A 16,255-nucleotide genomic window follows, 5' to 3' on the forward strand; every position below is an offset into this window, starting at 1 on the left:
ACATTGGGATCGCTGCATATGAAAATAAAATATTAATATTCTAAAAATATTAATATCTTAAAATAATTTTAAAAAAATATATAAGGATTATAATACTAAAAGTAACTATTTTACGATGGATGGAGCCAATAAATAATATGATCATTCTTATAATATAAGATTTCCTTAGGATAATTATATCTGTTAAATTCTCTCTCCATATTATGGATTCCGTCACGTGGATACGACCCTCGCCTGCCAGCCTAAGCGCAAAGCCTCGGGAGGCAGACGCAGCACCACGTTGGGTGTGCCACTAGGAATTCGGGATGACGACTGTTCTCCTCTCACACCGTCTGAGGCTACACTAACCAATGTCACCTCAACAAGGATCGTGTCGGAAAGCTTGGAATGATGCCATGTGGCACCATTCCACATATCTCGAGTGGTGAACGTCCAAAGATACACACTTGTCGCTCAGGGAGTCAACCACCATGCGAGGGTCGCGTACGGTCGACCCCCAAGCACTATGATAAAAGCCCTTTGCCAACATTTGACAAGGGAAAGGACATTGGACAAGAGCATTCCACTAACTTGATTTTTGGAGGGGCCTAAGTCAAATTTCCCTCCCCATCCCGACCTAAGCTGATGTGCAAGAATCCAACGACGACAAAGGTGGCAGGCTCGCTGAAGAGACACATCCCAACCAAATCCGAGCTTAAATCGATCAGGCGAAGACCTCATCCCCGAGATGATCTTAGACATCACCCGTTGGATCAAGCCGTACGAACTCCTTAGTCACAGCATAAAGTTTACTAATACCCTCGATACAAAAGATGCATAATTAGGGACGGTCTATACGTGGGCCTGTAACTAACGGCCCAAACATCGAAGGGGTTGAAGCCCATAGTAGTATTCATCTTCGTAATCGAACTTTGTTAAAAGACTAACATGGATATCGAGGTCTTCACTGTCACAAAATCCATATTATCTTCCACTAGAGGGAGATGCATCGCGCACCAAAGTAGCAGTCTCCATTTGGCGTTCGAGGGGAAGCCGGGAATCAATCGAAGGGTCGAATACATGCCTACCTTATCTTTATCTTGCAAGTTGTGCGAGAACTTTGGGAAAAGGATGCCTCGAGACGACGGATTCCCTTGAAGGTGGTGAGTTCATGGCACCATCAGAACAGCATCACGGTCGGGCTCTCTCATCCTTCTTATCCATGGTTGGATGCAGAATAGAAATGGAGCCCTTTGCAGGAATGGAAAACGAAGAGTCAATGCCTTGTGTAGCACTGCATGGTTGAACGTGTTGTCCTTCGACGTAGAAATAGGGGCACATGGCTCGACAAACACATCGCCAAGTGGGGGGAGGCCATTGGCCAGAGACCGGCAGTCGCACCCCCAACTTTTCTTAGAGTTCATCATGTATCGTTTAATCGCTGATCCATAACACCGCAGTATTTTCCCAAAACACTTTATGCAGAGATAAAAGAAGATGGATTATGTCTGAGGCTTCCCTTTTGATGTTTCTTCATCCACAAATCTTCCTTCCGAAGAGATTGAAGTTTTGAGTCGTCTCCGTCGACGATGAAACGGACTGCTGCATATAATTTCTCAGGCATTGAAAGCAGATACGATGAGTGGGTGTGTGCTATACTTAGGCTTGCCAATATTAATGCCAAGAACAGGAAAAATATCTTTCCCGTGTCAGCGAACTGACTTTGGAGGACGTATTCTTTAATTCTCGGCATAAGGTAAAACAATAATCGAATCGAAGCGAAGCAATAATTGAGAAGTCTTCGCTTCCTGACGCATGGAGGAAAGCCTGGTCCTTGAGGTGGGAAGACGGGAACTTGGGAGGTAAGTTCACAGGGAGCGCCAATTTTTCTCCGGCAGAAAAAAAAAGAACTAACGTGACAAAAATGTGCGGTGGATTCTTCCTTCACTGACAGTGAGTGGAAAATGACTCGATACTTGCACACTGTTGAGACCTTTTGATGTTCTGTTCCAAGTTGAGATAAGGAACAGAGGAGGAGGTGAGATCTACTTGTCCAGAGCTTTGAGCATTTGGAATTTTCAGTTTTAGTTCGGCTATTTGTTTCCTGAGATGTGCTACACTCGGACGGCAGATTGGGGAGTACTGTTTTCGTCTTTTACGATCCGTGTTCTTCAAGGTTTGTCCTTCAGCTGTGCCATCTCGGGGAAAGGTGGGATCTTGGCGGCTTTGTTCAGGAAAACTGGGGATTGCTTGTTGGAATTCCGAACGCTATAGATGTCCGGGGTCTTGGACTTGAGTTCGGACGCAGATCATCCTTGGCCTGGCGAGGGAATTTTGGTAAAGGTACGACCTTGCGGGGTTTGTTCGACAAAAGTTGAGATTTTTTTGGCGGATCATTTTCCACTGGAGTTTCTGATTTGGATTTCGTGGCTTTGAGTTTCTGATTCTGGCGTCTGATGATACAAATTTTGGGTTTCTTCACTTGATTTGACGATTTAATTGATATTTTCGCTGTTTTTGGCTCTGTTTGCAGAGATAGATACATCAAGAGTTTTTTTTCCCGCAGTCGATCTGGAAGATCTGGTTCTTGAGGTTTTGCTGATTCCGTAACATTCTGAAAGCAAGAAATTTTGGAGTTGCTTTCCACGAGAACGAAAGAAAAGAGAGAAACAGTTGAGAGGTCGAGGAATGACGTTGATTTTATTGCTGCAAGATGGTTAATGGGTCATTAGAGCTTGATTTGGTTACAGAGAAGATAGGAAGAAAGCGCAACTTGTGGTGAAAGATGTCATCCTCCCCTCCGCCTTCTCCGTCAGCGACTCCTCCGTCTTCCTCAGCTTCTCCTCCTCCTCCTGTTTCTAGCGCACCACCTCCTTCCACTTTTTCTCCACCACCACCCATCGCCAGTTCGCCCCCTCCTGTCACTAGCCCCTCGCCGCCGGTGCCATCGTCGTCTCCCCCACCTTCTGCGTCTCCCCCACCACCAGTATTGTCTCCTCCGCCGACTTCCATTGCTGCCCCTCCACCTCCTTCGTTACCATCTCCTCCACCATCTTCTGGCTCCCCAACTCCTCCGGCGTCGCCATCTCCACCCTCAGGTTCTCCTCCACCGGTGCCATCGGCTAAACCACCTAAGAGTGCGCCTTCCCCACCTTCTCCTCCATCAGCATCCCCAAGTCCGCCTTCGAAGCCACCACCTAAACATGCATCGCCACCTACTACATCTCCACGCAGTAATTCTTCTGGTGGTACAACTCCTAACCAGCTTGGTCTTTCTCCCCCATCACCCTCTTCCATTGCTCCTCCAGGCATTATCGCTACTCCAGTTATCCCGGTTTCCCACAGTCGCCCGGGTCCTGGCTCAGATTCTGGACAGGGAGGTGGTGGATTGAATACTGCATCTGTTGTAGCTATTGGAGCAGTTGCGGCTTTCGTGATGCTTTGTATAGCAGGACTGGTTGTGTTCATCATGAGGAAGAGGAGAAAACCAGTTTCAGGATATAATGCAGGGTTTGTCATGCCTTCACCATTTACATCTTCAATAATGTCAGGTAATGCTCAGTGCCTTTCAGTTTTTAAACTCAGATTGATTGTGTTGTTGATTGTTTCTTGTGAGTTTCATAAATCATTGTTAATAGTCTTGAATTATATTCTCAAAAAGACTTTTTATTTGAGGTTTTGGACATAGGACCCTCTGAAATTACTGGAATTTTCTTGGGCCAGTCAGCTACCACAATTGATAATTCAGATATGCTCTAACACCATATGGCAATTTCAGTAACCTCACTTCATTTTACTTGTCAGATTCATCCCTTCCAAGGTCCCCATCGGCTCCTCTTGTACATCACAACAAGTCTGGAAGCATTGGAAGGATGAACTCACTACCTGATATAACAATATCTAGCTCAACAGTGTGGTTCTCGTATGAAGAGCTGTACGAGATAACCCATGGCTTTTCACCTCTAAATATATTAGGCGAGGGTGGGTTTGGTTCGGTTTACAAAGGGAGCTTACCTGATGGAAGAGAAGTAGCGGTAAAGCGATTAAAAGTTGACAGTGGACAGGGGGAACGTGAGTTCAAAGCTGAAGTCGAGATCATCAGCCGTGTGCACCATCGTCATTTGGTTTCTCTTGTAGGGTACTGCATATTTGAACAACAAAGATTGCTTGTATATGACTATGTGCCTAACGGAACACTTGAATCTCATCTTCATGGTACAGCATACTTTGTTTATTAAAACTTTGTGTCATAGTTTCTAAAAATAATTAATTTAGTTATCTGAGGCTCAATTGGAATACTATTTCTGCAATATCAGGGAAGGGAAGGCCAGTAATGGATTGGACCACCAGGGTGAAGGTTGCTGCTGGTGCAGCTCGTGGCATCGCGTACCTGCATGAGGATTGTAAGATTACAAATTGATACTTACGGGCAACATATTAATGTCTATTAAATTTGACAGCTGTAGATCGTCCTTTTTACATTCGTTGTTGGAATTTTAACCAGGTCATCCCCGGATTATTCATAGAGATATAAAGTCTTCCAACATTCTATTGGACAACAACTTTGAAGCTCAGGTTATTTTCATTATAGTGTAATTTGTTTGGAAAAGAAAATATTAATTATCTTATATTGATTGTAATTAGTGTCATGACCGAATTGTCACTTTGAACTAGGTTTCTGATTTTGGGCTTGCAAGGTTAGCTGTTGATGCTTGTACACATGTAACTACACGTGTGATGGGGACATTTGGGTAGGTGAACCATGTCATAGTTGCAAATCTTTAATCTATAAATGGTTTTGGTAATTGATTGTAGTCTCATGGCTCTTTTACCTATGGGCATAATCAGTCTGACACTGTTTTGTACCTTTAGTTATTTGGCTCCAGAGTATGCATCAAGTGGCAAGTTGACTGAGAAATCTGATGTCTTTTCTTTTGGGGTTGTGCTCCTGGAACTTATTACCGGACGAAAGCCTGTTGACAGCACAAGGCCTTTGGGCGATGAGAGCCTTGTTGAGTGGGTGAGTTCTAAAATTTGAAGTTTCCCAAACTTTGTTTGCTCGTGTCATCAAGTTAATAAAGTAGCTTAAACAACAGCATTTTTTGGATTTTTTTTTCTTTCAAATTTCACTATGACCTTGAAGTGTAGGGGCGAGTCAAATAATCATAAACATCACTTGAATTTGGTGCTTGAGTTGATGTATACCAGCTACCAAGATTGCATCAGGCAACAGAAGTCCTCGTTCTTCACATACTTTACTAGATCATATTAAAGTATGCCATAAACTAAAAGCAAAAATTTTCTGATTAGTAGTCTTTCACCTGGACAAGTAGCAGTTGCTTCAGGCTTACAATTTTCTTTTAGCCATAAGGTTTATCTAGTGCCAAATGAGAACTATATCAAAGCCAGGTAATTGCGAAATTGAAAGGTTTAAATCTCTAGGATTTCACTTTGTAGAGGTTAAGACTCTTTTTGGTATCTCATAGTAGAGGATGACTGATAACCTGCTATGTGCTTGATAACTAGTATTCCGTTGCTGATAGTGCAATTGTTATATTTGGTGTTTGGTCGGACCTGCATCAGACAAGCAGGGTCCCTCTACTTTGAAACTAAAACGAACCATGTACTACTAGAGAAAATGGGTTGACTCTTGACTGATTAGAAGTGCTATAACACCTGCAAAAACACCTGTCCTCAATCTCCGATGCTGGAATGAAAATTGTGCTGGCTAGACGACATGCTCCAGAGCATTGTTTTAGTTACTAGTATGCAAAAAAATAGATTTGTCTGGCTTTACTACATCATCCTCTAAGTCACCTTTTCTCTTGTCTCGGTTTCAAAAAATAGGAATCTGCTTCATTAACTGCTAATGAAATTCCAGGCACGACCACTACTTTCCCGTGCACTTGAAACTGGAGAACTTGGAGAACTCCATGACCCTAGACTTGAGAAGAACTATGACGAAACTGAAATGTTCCGTATGATCGAAGCAGCAGCAGCATGCACCCGTCACTCAGCAGCAATGAGGCCTCAGATGGGAAAGGTTATGATGAAACACTATAAATCAACATGTAAAACGAATACATTTCGATGCATCCTAAGCAAACTTGTTCTTGCTACAGGTGGTCAGAGTTCTTGATAGCCTTGCTGATATTGATCTTAACAATGGTGTCACACCGGGGCAAAGTGAAGTGTTCAACGTAGCTCATTCAGCTGATATCAGAATATTTCAGCATTTGGCATTTGGGAGCCATGATTCTAGTTCTGATTACAGCCCGTATAATTGGAGTCGTCAAAGAGATGTGTAAATAGGTCATATAGGGGACTTGCCAATGAGAAATTTGTTTCTTCCTTTTGTATAGTGGTTTTCCGAAATCCAGATTGGACTCGAGTTCTTCATTTTTTTTAATGCACATTTGATGCTTCTTGGTATATTATTTATTCCCTTGTCTGTTCCTACTACCAGAAACATTCAGGGGAAGCTGTTTTAGGCATGCGGAGGTAGATTCTTATGCCACTTTAGAAGTTGAATTTTTAGTGAGAATCTTGTTGTTTAGTTAATGTTTCAGCAAATAGTTGAATCAATCAAACTTATCTTTGCAGGATCCATTATGCCATCAGAACAGTGACTGCTGCATGAGGAAGAAGGAGCATATTACACTATCTTTTGAACAGAGAGACCTTTAGAAAGATAGCTATCTAATTTAGCATTGTCTCTGTACTAGTGTATACTGGCTGCTTCCATTAACCTGACTTGGATGTTTAGAAGTCGAGGAATCAGTCATCCATTCCTTTCATATCTGATGGTATGTATTTTGTTGCTTACTATTGGCTGTAGCTTCATGAACGGATCCTTCTGCTACAAGGCAATGCATTTGGGTTGATTGCACACAGTTTTATGTGAACTTTTAATGGTGGTACGGGGAGACGTATGAACCTGACACCGCTCCGGTGATGTGATGGATCATCTGCATCTTGAACCACAAAGAGAGTTGCTCTCTCTCTCTCTCTCTCTCTCTCTCTCTGAACCACAAAGAGAACTATTATCTCTGTCTCTCCTCTCCCCCCTACACATCGGCATCGCAGTGGTCAATGGTTTCACCAAAAATACCTTTTGCTGAATAAGATAGTGTAACAAGTCCAATTACACCGGTCGTCGTTCGATGATGCTTGTGCTTTCCGGCAGTCTGACTTTTCGACCCTCCTCGCCCTCAGAAGTCAAACCAGCAGCACAGTGTTCAAGGATAAGTAGCTTCTCCTGGAAGTAGGCAGGAGGTTGAATCCTCCTTTCAGGGTTTCGTCCCCAGATGGTGCTTTTCTATTTTGGCTTCGATTCGCACCCATGTATTTGATTGACCTCTTTGCTACTCCTACAAAGAAAGAGAAGAACACTAGTTTGCAAGCCCCTGGCATTTCCGTCGGACTTATGCATCGTCTCTTTATTTCATTGCATCGCGTTGATGATTACAAGTAGAGATAGAAGCTGATGCTGGTTTTAGAATTATTTTCTCGATGGAAGAGTCTCAAGTTACAAGGAGAATTTGAGCATTACCTACCAAAAGGGAAGAAGGTAGGCTTCACTGTATTTTTCTTGACGTGCAGAACTCATCAAACTGAGGCTGTTTAGAGTTGTGTGTCAGCTAATATTACGTCTCAACAAAGATTCTATATGTTTCTACCTCCGTGAGTAGAAAAGATGGTATCAATAGCCTCCTTTACTTCAGCTGCTTTCCCCCCTTGTGCAGACCAGAACTCATCGGTTTCCAACACCTGCACGGCAATCAGAAATCTCTCTCACTGATCACAGAAGTATATGATAGAGGACGAGTAGAGAGAAACTCGAATTCTCAGTGAAGTCAATTACCTTCACTTGCATCTGAAGGAACTTCACATAGTTAATGGCCTTTTCGAGCATGGCCTGTGAAAATTGCACGAACAATTAGAAGGGATATAAGACAATTAGATATTGGTAAGATTGATGAAAGGCACGCACGCCTTTGCCCCACTGGGCACAATATCTTGAAGAACCCTAAGGCGTTCTGCAACCACAAATTACCTGTCGATAGAGTTATTAGAACCTTCAGATGTTTCAACTTGAAATGGTAACCAAAGTAAACACCTTTGCTGCAGCACCCTGGGGATGCTTTGATGGACTCTGCTTGTTCTTGGTCGTTCTGCTACCACCGCATTGCTTCTTGGGACTTGGCATTTCACCCTCCCGCATTGACGATTGCAATGAAATCTTTGTCGATCACAGATCATTATTTGAATTATAGGATATCAAGATGAACAGAAGCACCATGAATGGGCGCTTTTGGTGGCCTTCTCGCTTGTGTGATGCTTCGTTGTAGGATTCCAACCTCGGGGGCACCATGATATCGTTTACCTTCCACTCGACCGCCCATAGAACTGTAGGCACTTACCATCTCAGCATAACTTCGGTCCTCGATTAGCCAAGAATCAACAGTGCCAGGGGTCATATCGAAGCTGAATCGCTTCGAAGCATCACAGTCGTCCTCAGGGTCCAAGTTCAAGTGGTTGCTGCTGCTACATGGCAGTCCATCACCTTGTTCGACCAAGGAGGAGTTCGAGTAGCACCAGCTACCAAACGCTCCCTTGTAGTCGATGACAGAGAGAGCCTGTTGCCAAGAAGAACTCACCACTCTGCTACTAGATGAGTTGCCGGGATCAGATAGACCGGGAGGGAGAAGGTTGCTTGAGTAACTTCTCAGGGACTCTGAGGCTCCTCCTTCAAGCATCAGATTGTTCTGGCGTTCATAGCCGACTAACACGCTGAGACAAAGCTGGTCTAACCACGAGAGCAGCTTACTCTGTCTCAGATGCCATGCACATAAAACCTGATCCGGCAGCACGTTAGAGCAGCATTAAATGATCGAGGTGGGGATGGCCGGTGTCGCGGCTGCACATCATTCGCAAATAAGTCTGCTAAACACTCCAAAGATAACATCGAGACAGAGAGATGTAGAACACAGCGGAAGGAATGGCTAGAGAAGACAGCAACAGAGATTGAGGCCCCTTCCCGTTCTGGCTTAAAAGCCATGTGGAGGTATGTGCATCATCTTCCTCGAAAGAGCTGTAGTTATCTTGAGTATTATAATGAAAGGAGTGTATCCTTCCCATCATTCGGTTGCTAAGCCTGAGTCCTCTAAGCTTCCCAGCAGAACTAGCAAAACAGAGCATTGAGTAAACGGGAAAGCATATCGAACTCTCCATTGTGTCGTTCTTCAACAGTGAGAACGAGACTTACAGAAGCCAATATCCAAGAACAAAAGTTGAATAAGAGTGAATCAAGAATTCCTCGGAAAGGAAATTGGAATCTTACTTGATGATTAAACAATTTTAGGAAAGATACTTTTCTATCAAGTCATGCATAAGAAAATGTCGTTATGTTTGTCTTTCCACTGGATCTTCACGTTCATCAGCCTCTTTACCAAACGGCAGCAGCCATTCCTGCCAACCTTCCTTCAAAACTACCAGTCACAGCCAAACAGTTTCACGAGTCCGTGACCTTTGCAATGTCTCGTCGGTGGCTTACATGGAGACAACGGAGTGAAAGGACGAGTCGTCGCATTTTGTTTGACGAAATCATTCAATGTTTTCTGCTCCATGTCTCACGGCCATGGGGCAGCAGCAACATGAAAGAAGACTGCAAACCTCAGGCTCCTGCACAAGCAGCCATCGAGCTCTTGACTTAGAAGACATTCTGCGAAGGCCACCAGAATTGTCGGCCGCCGCATGTGATCTCCCATGCCAAACACTTCGAACACGAAGGAGCACCAAATGTTGATATGTTACAGTGCCTTGCATTCGCGTATCCCTTTTACCTTTGTTCTGCTTGAAGACTTGGAACCTATGACTCTTTTCTTTCATACTTTTCTTGGTATTTATGGTGGAAATACTACTTTTGAGGAAGAATTATTGCCCCAATGAAAGAGCTATAGAACAATAACGGAGTCCAAGATTGTCGGTAATTTGGTCGAACACATGGTATGTATCGTGCAAACTTCACACAAGTGAACAGAGGCATCACCCTGAGAAGAGTGACGTTCGCTACGATTTGTAGCTAACTCAAAACTACATCTAATTTGTTCTGAAGTAGACTGACCGACCGATGGCAGAAAGAATCGAGAGAAGAAATGCCGAGAAGAAATGCCGCCTCCCTCTGCTACTGGATCATGTTCTGCAGTGCTTCCCACAGAACACCCTTGAACCTGTTCACATCGAGCTTCACGTTCTGGGTCTTCATGAACGTCGACCTTACGACTTTGAACGCGCTGCCGTGGAACGACATAGGGTCCGTGAACACACGGTGGTCTCTTGGATACTGCTCCGTCAGAGTGCTCTCTTCTATGGTAATGCTGTGCTGCAGGTACTTGAGCCCCATGGCCATCGCAGGGTACCCAAAATCCAGCATCGACATCCACTCCAGCCCACCCCACGGAACAATCTGAATCATGGTGGCGTTCAGCGGCAGGAACACAAAGTTGGTGAGGCCAGCGCCGTGCACCCCCATCATCACGTCGCAGGAGTTGACGGTCCGCGCGAACTGAGCCATGTCGGATGACACATTTGCTTCGTCGACCACCACCTCGAAACCCAACCCCTCCGCCATTGCCACTATCTCGCCGACGTTGGTGAACGCTCGCGTTTTCTTCCGCGCGATGATCAGCAGCCTTGGCTTCCTCGCAGCGAGGTCTTCGATGTTGTTCACCGTTTCTCGCTGCAACGAGTAGGTGCTCCTTATAAATCTGGTGAAGTCGATCAAGGTGTAGCCATTGGGAGCTCTCGCCGGGTCGATTTGGAACTCCTGGTGCGCCCGAAGGCCTACGATGACCTGCTTGAAGCAGTGCACTTCCTCGTCGCCGTCGAAGTCCATCACCGGGTACTTGGACAGCCTCTGGAGCACAAGACGGTACTTGTTGATCCACCAGCGCCGGAAGTCGGTCACCACGAACTGGACCTCCCCGTCGAACTGGCGGGCGGTCACGAATAGAGGAACAAGCAGGTCGCTGAAGTCGTGGAAGAGGTTCCCGGTGTACCCGCTAACGGAGAAGACTATGGCGGAAACATTGTGGTGGACGGTGCATCGAGGGGCTTCGCTGGTGGCTCTGATGGTGAGTTCTCTAACCTCGCGGAGACAGGTCTCATCTCCCTTGCGAGGATATGGATGGACTCGCCATGCTTCTTTGTGCTCTGTGTTGTTGGCTGACTGCATGAACAGGACAGACGAAGAGTTCCCGGGAATCCTGATATCTCCATACAATTCACAGATATCTACTCGTTCGTCTGAAAGATCACATGATGACTTCCTCTCCAGAGTTTGGATTTGCTCACCTCCTTCTTCGCATCAAAAAAAGATTTAGGAAGGGTTAAGAGTCGAACAGAATAGATAAAGGGATTCAGTTCTTTTTAGTGAGGTATGACTTATGGTAATAATATCTATCTCATGATTAGGAATATTTATGCTTCCAAGTATTTAATGTTCCAAGTATTGACATGATATAATACCTGCTAGTTCATGAGTTCTTGCTACTTCCTGCGAAGTGGAGTCAACAACGATGGCATTCTTTTCTCCTTGGATACTCTTCTCTTTCTCATCATTGCTTTCTGCTGCATGCGGAGCACTGTTAGCTTTTACAGATTTCAAGCTAGATCGCCTTTCAAAAGGGAAAGGGAATTGCATATCAGCCGATGAATATGGAACACAAGCGCAAGTAGATTACCTGATGCCTGAGAGTTTTGTGGATCTTTCCCTCCCGAAGCAGTGGAATGCCTTCCGTTCTCATCTCCATTCAACACATCGTCACCTAAAGAAAGATGAACAAAGCCAAAACCTTTCAGACAACCAACGCCAAGTACGAGCTCAAAATAGCATTCCCATGCCCTGCATAAGAGTAAAGCATCCGAGATCCGCACAATACCTGATATTGGAGTCGGCATCGATGTCCTAAAACCGACTGCAACACGAATCAGCGCGGGTTATTAGCTCAAGAACAAGGAATTAGCAGTGACAACATAGACGAAGGGGAAAGCGAAAGGAAGTGCGTAGCTTACAGCTCGAGCGAACTAGTCCCCGAGGCTTAGACGCCACCAAATAGGTCATCGTGACCAGGAAGCATCCGACGAGGAGCATCACGAGTCTCAATCTTCGCGACTGGTTGCCATTCCTTGCCAGCTTCAGTTTGGAGCCCATCTTCATCGGCTCTGCTGCAGCACCGCTCCTCTCTTTGCTCGTAACCGAGCAAGACGGCAGCCTCTACAACAAAAAGGCGCAGAGTTTGGGGACATATAATGACTATGGGTATGAGTCATAGGTATGAGTCATAGGGAATGGGTGAGTGTGACAAGGACCAAATATGTAATTTTGACTCCTCAAACAGGAGGCCACTTCCACCCTTTCTTCTTCTTCTTCTTCCTCCACATCTTGGTTTGCATGCTTGCGAGTGGCGTGGGTCCACCGGCTTGACGTTGGAGCGACTTGGACCGGGTTAGACGTAATTCTATTCCTGAGAAGGAGCAGGAAAGGATGATGGAGCTTCACTGCTACCATTTACTTCACTGAAGATACACATGCAGCAGAATTGTTCCAACCGGGGGGATGGCCAACTCAGGTCTTCTGGTCCAACTAGAGAAACTAGAAGAAGCAGAGCAAAGGATTTTGGAATCCAATAATACGTTGGATGTAAGATGTAGGAGGGAGTGATCAGCTCGTGCAATTATTGAGTAGGGTGGTGGGTACAAAAAGGTGCAGAGAAAGCAGAATCTTCCCAGCTTTTACTGCAATGCTCCTCGAGTCACTTGCTTCAAATGCATGACAGGTGACGCAGGAAGAAGAAGCAAAATGTACCGTCGAAATGCCCCTACCGACTCTGTGCCTGTCCTCCCACCATTAGAAGTCCGTCTTTAATCCGACAGAATCACCATTTCACGTGAACCGCATATCGATTTCCCTCGGTGATGTATTAGTGCTGCACACACCACCCCGTGGATGCTCATCTCATCATCTCCTGTACGAATTCTATACATGACAGATGAGTTCGAGTGAGAGACCGATCAAGGTCAAAAAATCTATATTAGAGCAGACATCAATTCAATCAAAATATTTAGATTATGACATCCAATTTTTTCAATTTGCATGTAGTATTTTCTTGGTAGTTAAATTGTCATCTCAAAGATCTTAGTCACGAAGTCAAGCAAAATCTCAGTCCTACATCTCGAAATGTTCATAGGCTTCCATCAAATAAGAACGGCAGGGCCTTTGTCAAAACATCGGTAGCTATTATTTTAACTAAGAACAAAAAAAAAAGAAAAAAGTACTTGATTTCATAACCCCATTTAGCCACACTTGAGATTATATCTCATAATTATCTTATTTCACATAATATCATTTAATATGCAACTAAGCTGAGTGTTGTTATCCTCCTTCGTACTCTCCCGATAGATCGGATTGTACTTTGGATTTATTTTTCTTTTGATGTTGAGATTTTAAATCGATTATGAATAAGTTGGAATCAAATGGGTCAAAGTTAATATACATTTAAACATGAATATTCTTAACGTCACTTATTTTTGACTTTGCTGTGACACAAATATCTCCGGAAAATCATGTTTCGTAAGTTAATATACATTTGATAAGATTATTTAGTCCCACATTGATTGAAGAGGATGAGTACGAGAATCAATGACTCGTAAGTCCGTTAGATCTCTCTTATCATAATAGGTGATTTTTAGAACTGACATATTCTAAAACTAATAAAAACGAGTATGCCAAAGAAACAATTCCTTACTGATCATACCAATAGGCCGATGATGGTCGCTTACTTTTGACTTTGCTGTGGCACAAATGTCTCCGGGAAACCGTGTTCGGCAAGTCAATTCGTCGGCACATCTTTTTGCCGCGTGCTGTGAGGTTCGTCCGTTCGGCAAAGGCCGAAGAATTTGTCGAATCCTCAACCGGTCATCTAATCTGAAAGCAGATGGTTTGGTAGGAGATCGGACCAATATAAGAAGATGCCGAAGTTATCGAGGCTGCTCTCGTATCGGTCGTCGTCGACGTCGTCACCGCTCAAGCTGTCATGCAAGTGGTTTCCGACCGGAAGCCATTGGCGGGTATATGAGTCACCCATTTCCGCACGTAAGCTATTCGATCTTTTTCCTCTGTGGTGGGATCGAGAAGGACTCGTGGATTTCAATGTTTTCGATTCTGCCCATTTTAGGTATCCATTCATCCATCGATTATATGTTTCTTTTTTGCTTATCGTTGATAATGTGCTTCACCTGCCATCAGACTCGATCACATCCCGAGAATAAAATTGTCATACACAGACAATAAGTAACGACCGACGACGACGATAACATCGAGGGGTTGACATATTCTTTTAGATTCATAGAATCGACGTAAGGAATTCAACCATAGGACTTTTTTTGTGTGAATTATTTTTTGAAATTAGGATTTGAATTTTGCATAAATAACACATGCATCTTAAATTTCTAATGGGGACGCGAGTGAATACTTTAAATACTTGTATATCTCTATAGTAAGTCTAGAGAGGATGAAAAAAAATATTTTTAAGATTTACATGTTCTGATTGTGATCGACTGAATGCATTTATATCTCGATTTCATCTAGTGAAGATCTTAGATTTTCTTCATGGATGTCGGTGAGGAGCATCGAACCATATAAATCTTACAACATTGACTCTCTCAATTATTATTTATATGATGTAATGTATATATAAAGGGATTATATTTTAATTTTGTGATTGACACAATATATTTTAATTTTCATGGACCTATATAGATGAGGATCATCAAATCATATAAATACTCCCTTAGGTTTGTGTTTACTATTAATCTCTTTTTTTTTTCTTTGCTTTTGATATCAAAGTCTTCTCTCCCATTTTTTCATGGTATCTATCATTAGAGAATGTATTCGTAAAGAGATTCATAGTTGAATTTAGATTAAGTCAATTGATTTTTTTTTATTTTAAGTTACTTTTAGACATATATGAGAAATATCGAAGCACATAAATTTTATATCAATTTTTTTTATTTGATATCGATGTTTTCGCTTCCCGACAAACAAACATCAACACAAACTCGAATAAAATCAATCACAATGTGAATAAAGTGGAAAATTAAATATGCAACAAAAGGTCAGAAATGAGAGAAACATCGAATTTGGCCAAAGTTGCCGAATACCGGTATATGTGTGGGTGTGAGAAATGAGTTGTTTGAGGGTCCACATCAACTGCTCGCTGTCCACCGAAGACTTGCCACCGAATCAGGAATAGCAACACCAACAATTGAAGCAGCCATTATTGCCTACGGAATGAAAGCTGACAGTAGCTCGTCGCACAAAGTCACATCGAGAATAGCCAAAGCCATTAAACACAAAGCTCCTCTGCGAAGACTAATCAGAAGGACAAAGGGCGAGGCATTCAATGCGTGCGGCCCGCCAAAGCCGGTGAATTGGGTCCCACCCATCATCAGATCCCACGAATGAACTATTGAAATGCATCGTTCGTTTCCTATGACTCTCGAGGATGAAATTGCTGGAAATTTCTTCTCTTTTTCTTTTGGCTAAAATTATACTTTATTAATTAAAAAAAAAACTTATATTTATTTTATCCAAACTAATAAAATTATTATTATTAAATAATATACACACACACACATATATATGTATATGTATATATATATATATATATGTATATGTATATATATATATATGTATATATATATATATATGTATATGTATATATATATATATATGTATATGTATGTATATATATATATATATATATATATATATATATATATATATGTATATATATACACACACACGAGGTTTTGAGCAAGAAAGGTCCAAACCTGTTCAGGTGAGGCCATTAATAGCTCATCCGAGCGTATGAATTGCCAAAAACAGAGTGTCATTTATTAGACATTGTTGTGTCAGAGTGCTCTCCTCATCACTGATGCCATTCTGCAACGATCTGATTGACAATGCTGGCAGCAAGTAGAAGGTTTGGCTTCTTCTCCTTCTCCGGTCCTTATGGCAGATTACTCTCGCTTGAGCACATATACAACTCACATTTTGAAGTGTGGAATTACGAGCTTCATCTATCACAAATTATGTGTCTTGTATAACTTCACAAAGAAACGATCTAATCACCCCATTTGATGATTTGCAAATCTGAAAAGAGAACGTTTCCACTGGTGATGGCATGTTTAATCCGAAATAAAATCCTTGAGT

General features: G+C 43.0%; 2 protein-coding genes across 5 annotated transcripts; one reads left to right on the forward strand and one right to left on the reverse strand.

The window, feature by feature from the left end:
• Positions 1–1,667: 1,667 nt before the first annotated feature.
• On the forward strand, positions 1,668–6,411 carry LOC135606777 (proline-rich receptor-like protein kinase PERK8). Its single transcript, XM_065097972.1, has 9 exons — positions 1,668–2,322; positions 2,513–3,530; positions 3,784–4,194; positions 4,296–4,382; positions 4,484–4,554; positions 4,654–4,730; positions 4,852–4,999; positions 5,861–6,022; positions 6,102–6,411. Exons 2-9 carry the CDS (start codon positions 2,765–2,767, stop codon positions 6,285–6,287), a joined length of 1,908 nt encoding a protein of 635 aa, XP_064954044.1. The 5' UTR covers positions 1,668–2,322; positions 2,513–2,764; the 3' UTR covers positions 6,288–6,411.
• Positions 6,412–9,938: 3,527 nt separating this feature from the next.
• On the reverse strand, positions 9,939–12,287 carry LOC135606780 (alpha-1,3-arabinosyltransferase XAT2-like). Of its 4 annotated transcripts, none has more exons than XM_065098002.1 (5): positions 12,055–12,287; positions 11,922–11,957; positions 11,724–11,807; positions 11,509–11,607; positions 9,939–11,337 (listed from the first exon to the last, which is right to left on the reverse strand). In XM_065098002.1, exons 1-5 carry the CDS (start codon positions 12,197–12,199, stop codon positions 10,166–10,168), a joined length of 1,536 nt encoding a protein of 511 aa, XP_064954074.1. In that variant the 5' UTR covers positions 12,200–12,287; the 3' UTR covers positions 9,939–10,165. The 4 variants fall into 4 exon arrangements, with proteins under 4 accessions (XP_064954074.1, XP_064954069.1, XP_064954065.1 ...); XM_065097997.1 differs by having other exon boundaries at positions 11,509–11,610; XM_065097993.1 differs by having other exon boundaries at positions 9,939–11,340; positions 12,055–12,286.
• Positions 12,288–16,255: the final 3,968 nt, after the last annotated feature.

This window comes from Musa acuminata, chromosome BXJ1-2 (genome assembly GCF_036884655.1).
Source record: "Musa acuminata AAA Group cultivar baxijiao chromosome BXJ1-2, Cavendish_Baxijiao_AAA, whole genome shotgun sequence".
In the NCBI taxonomy this organism is placed as follows: Eukaryota; Viridiplantae; Streptophyta; class Magnoliopsida; order Zingiberales; family Musaceae; genus Musa; species Musa acuminata.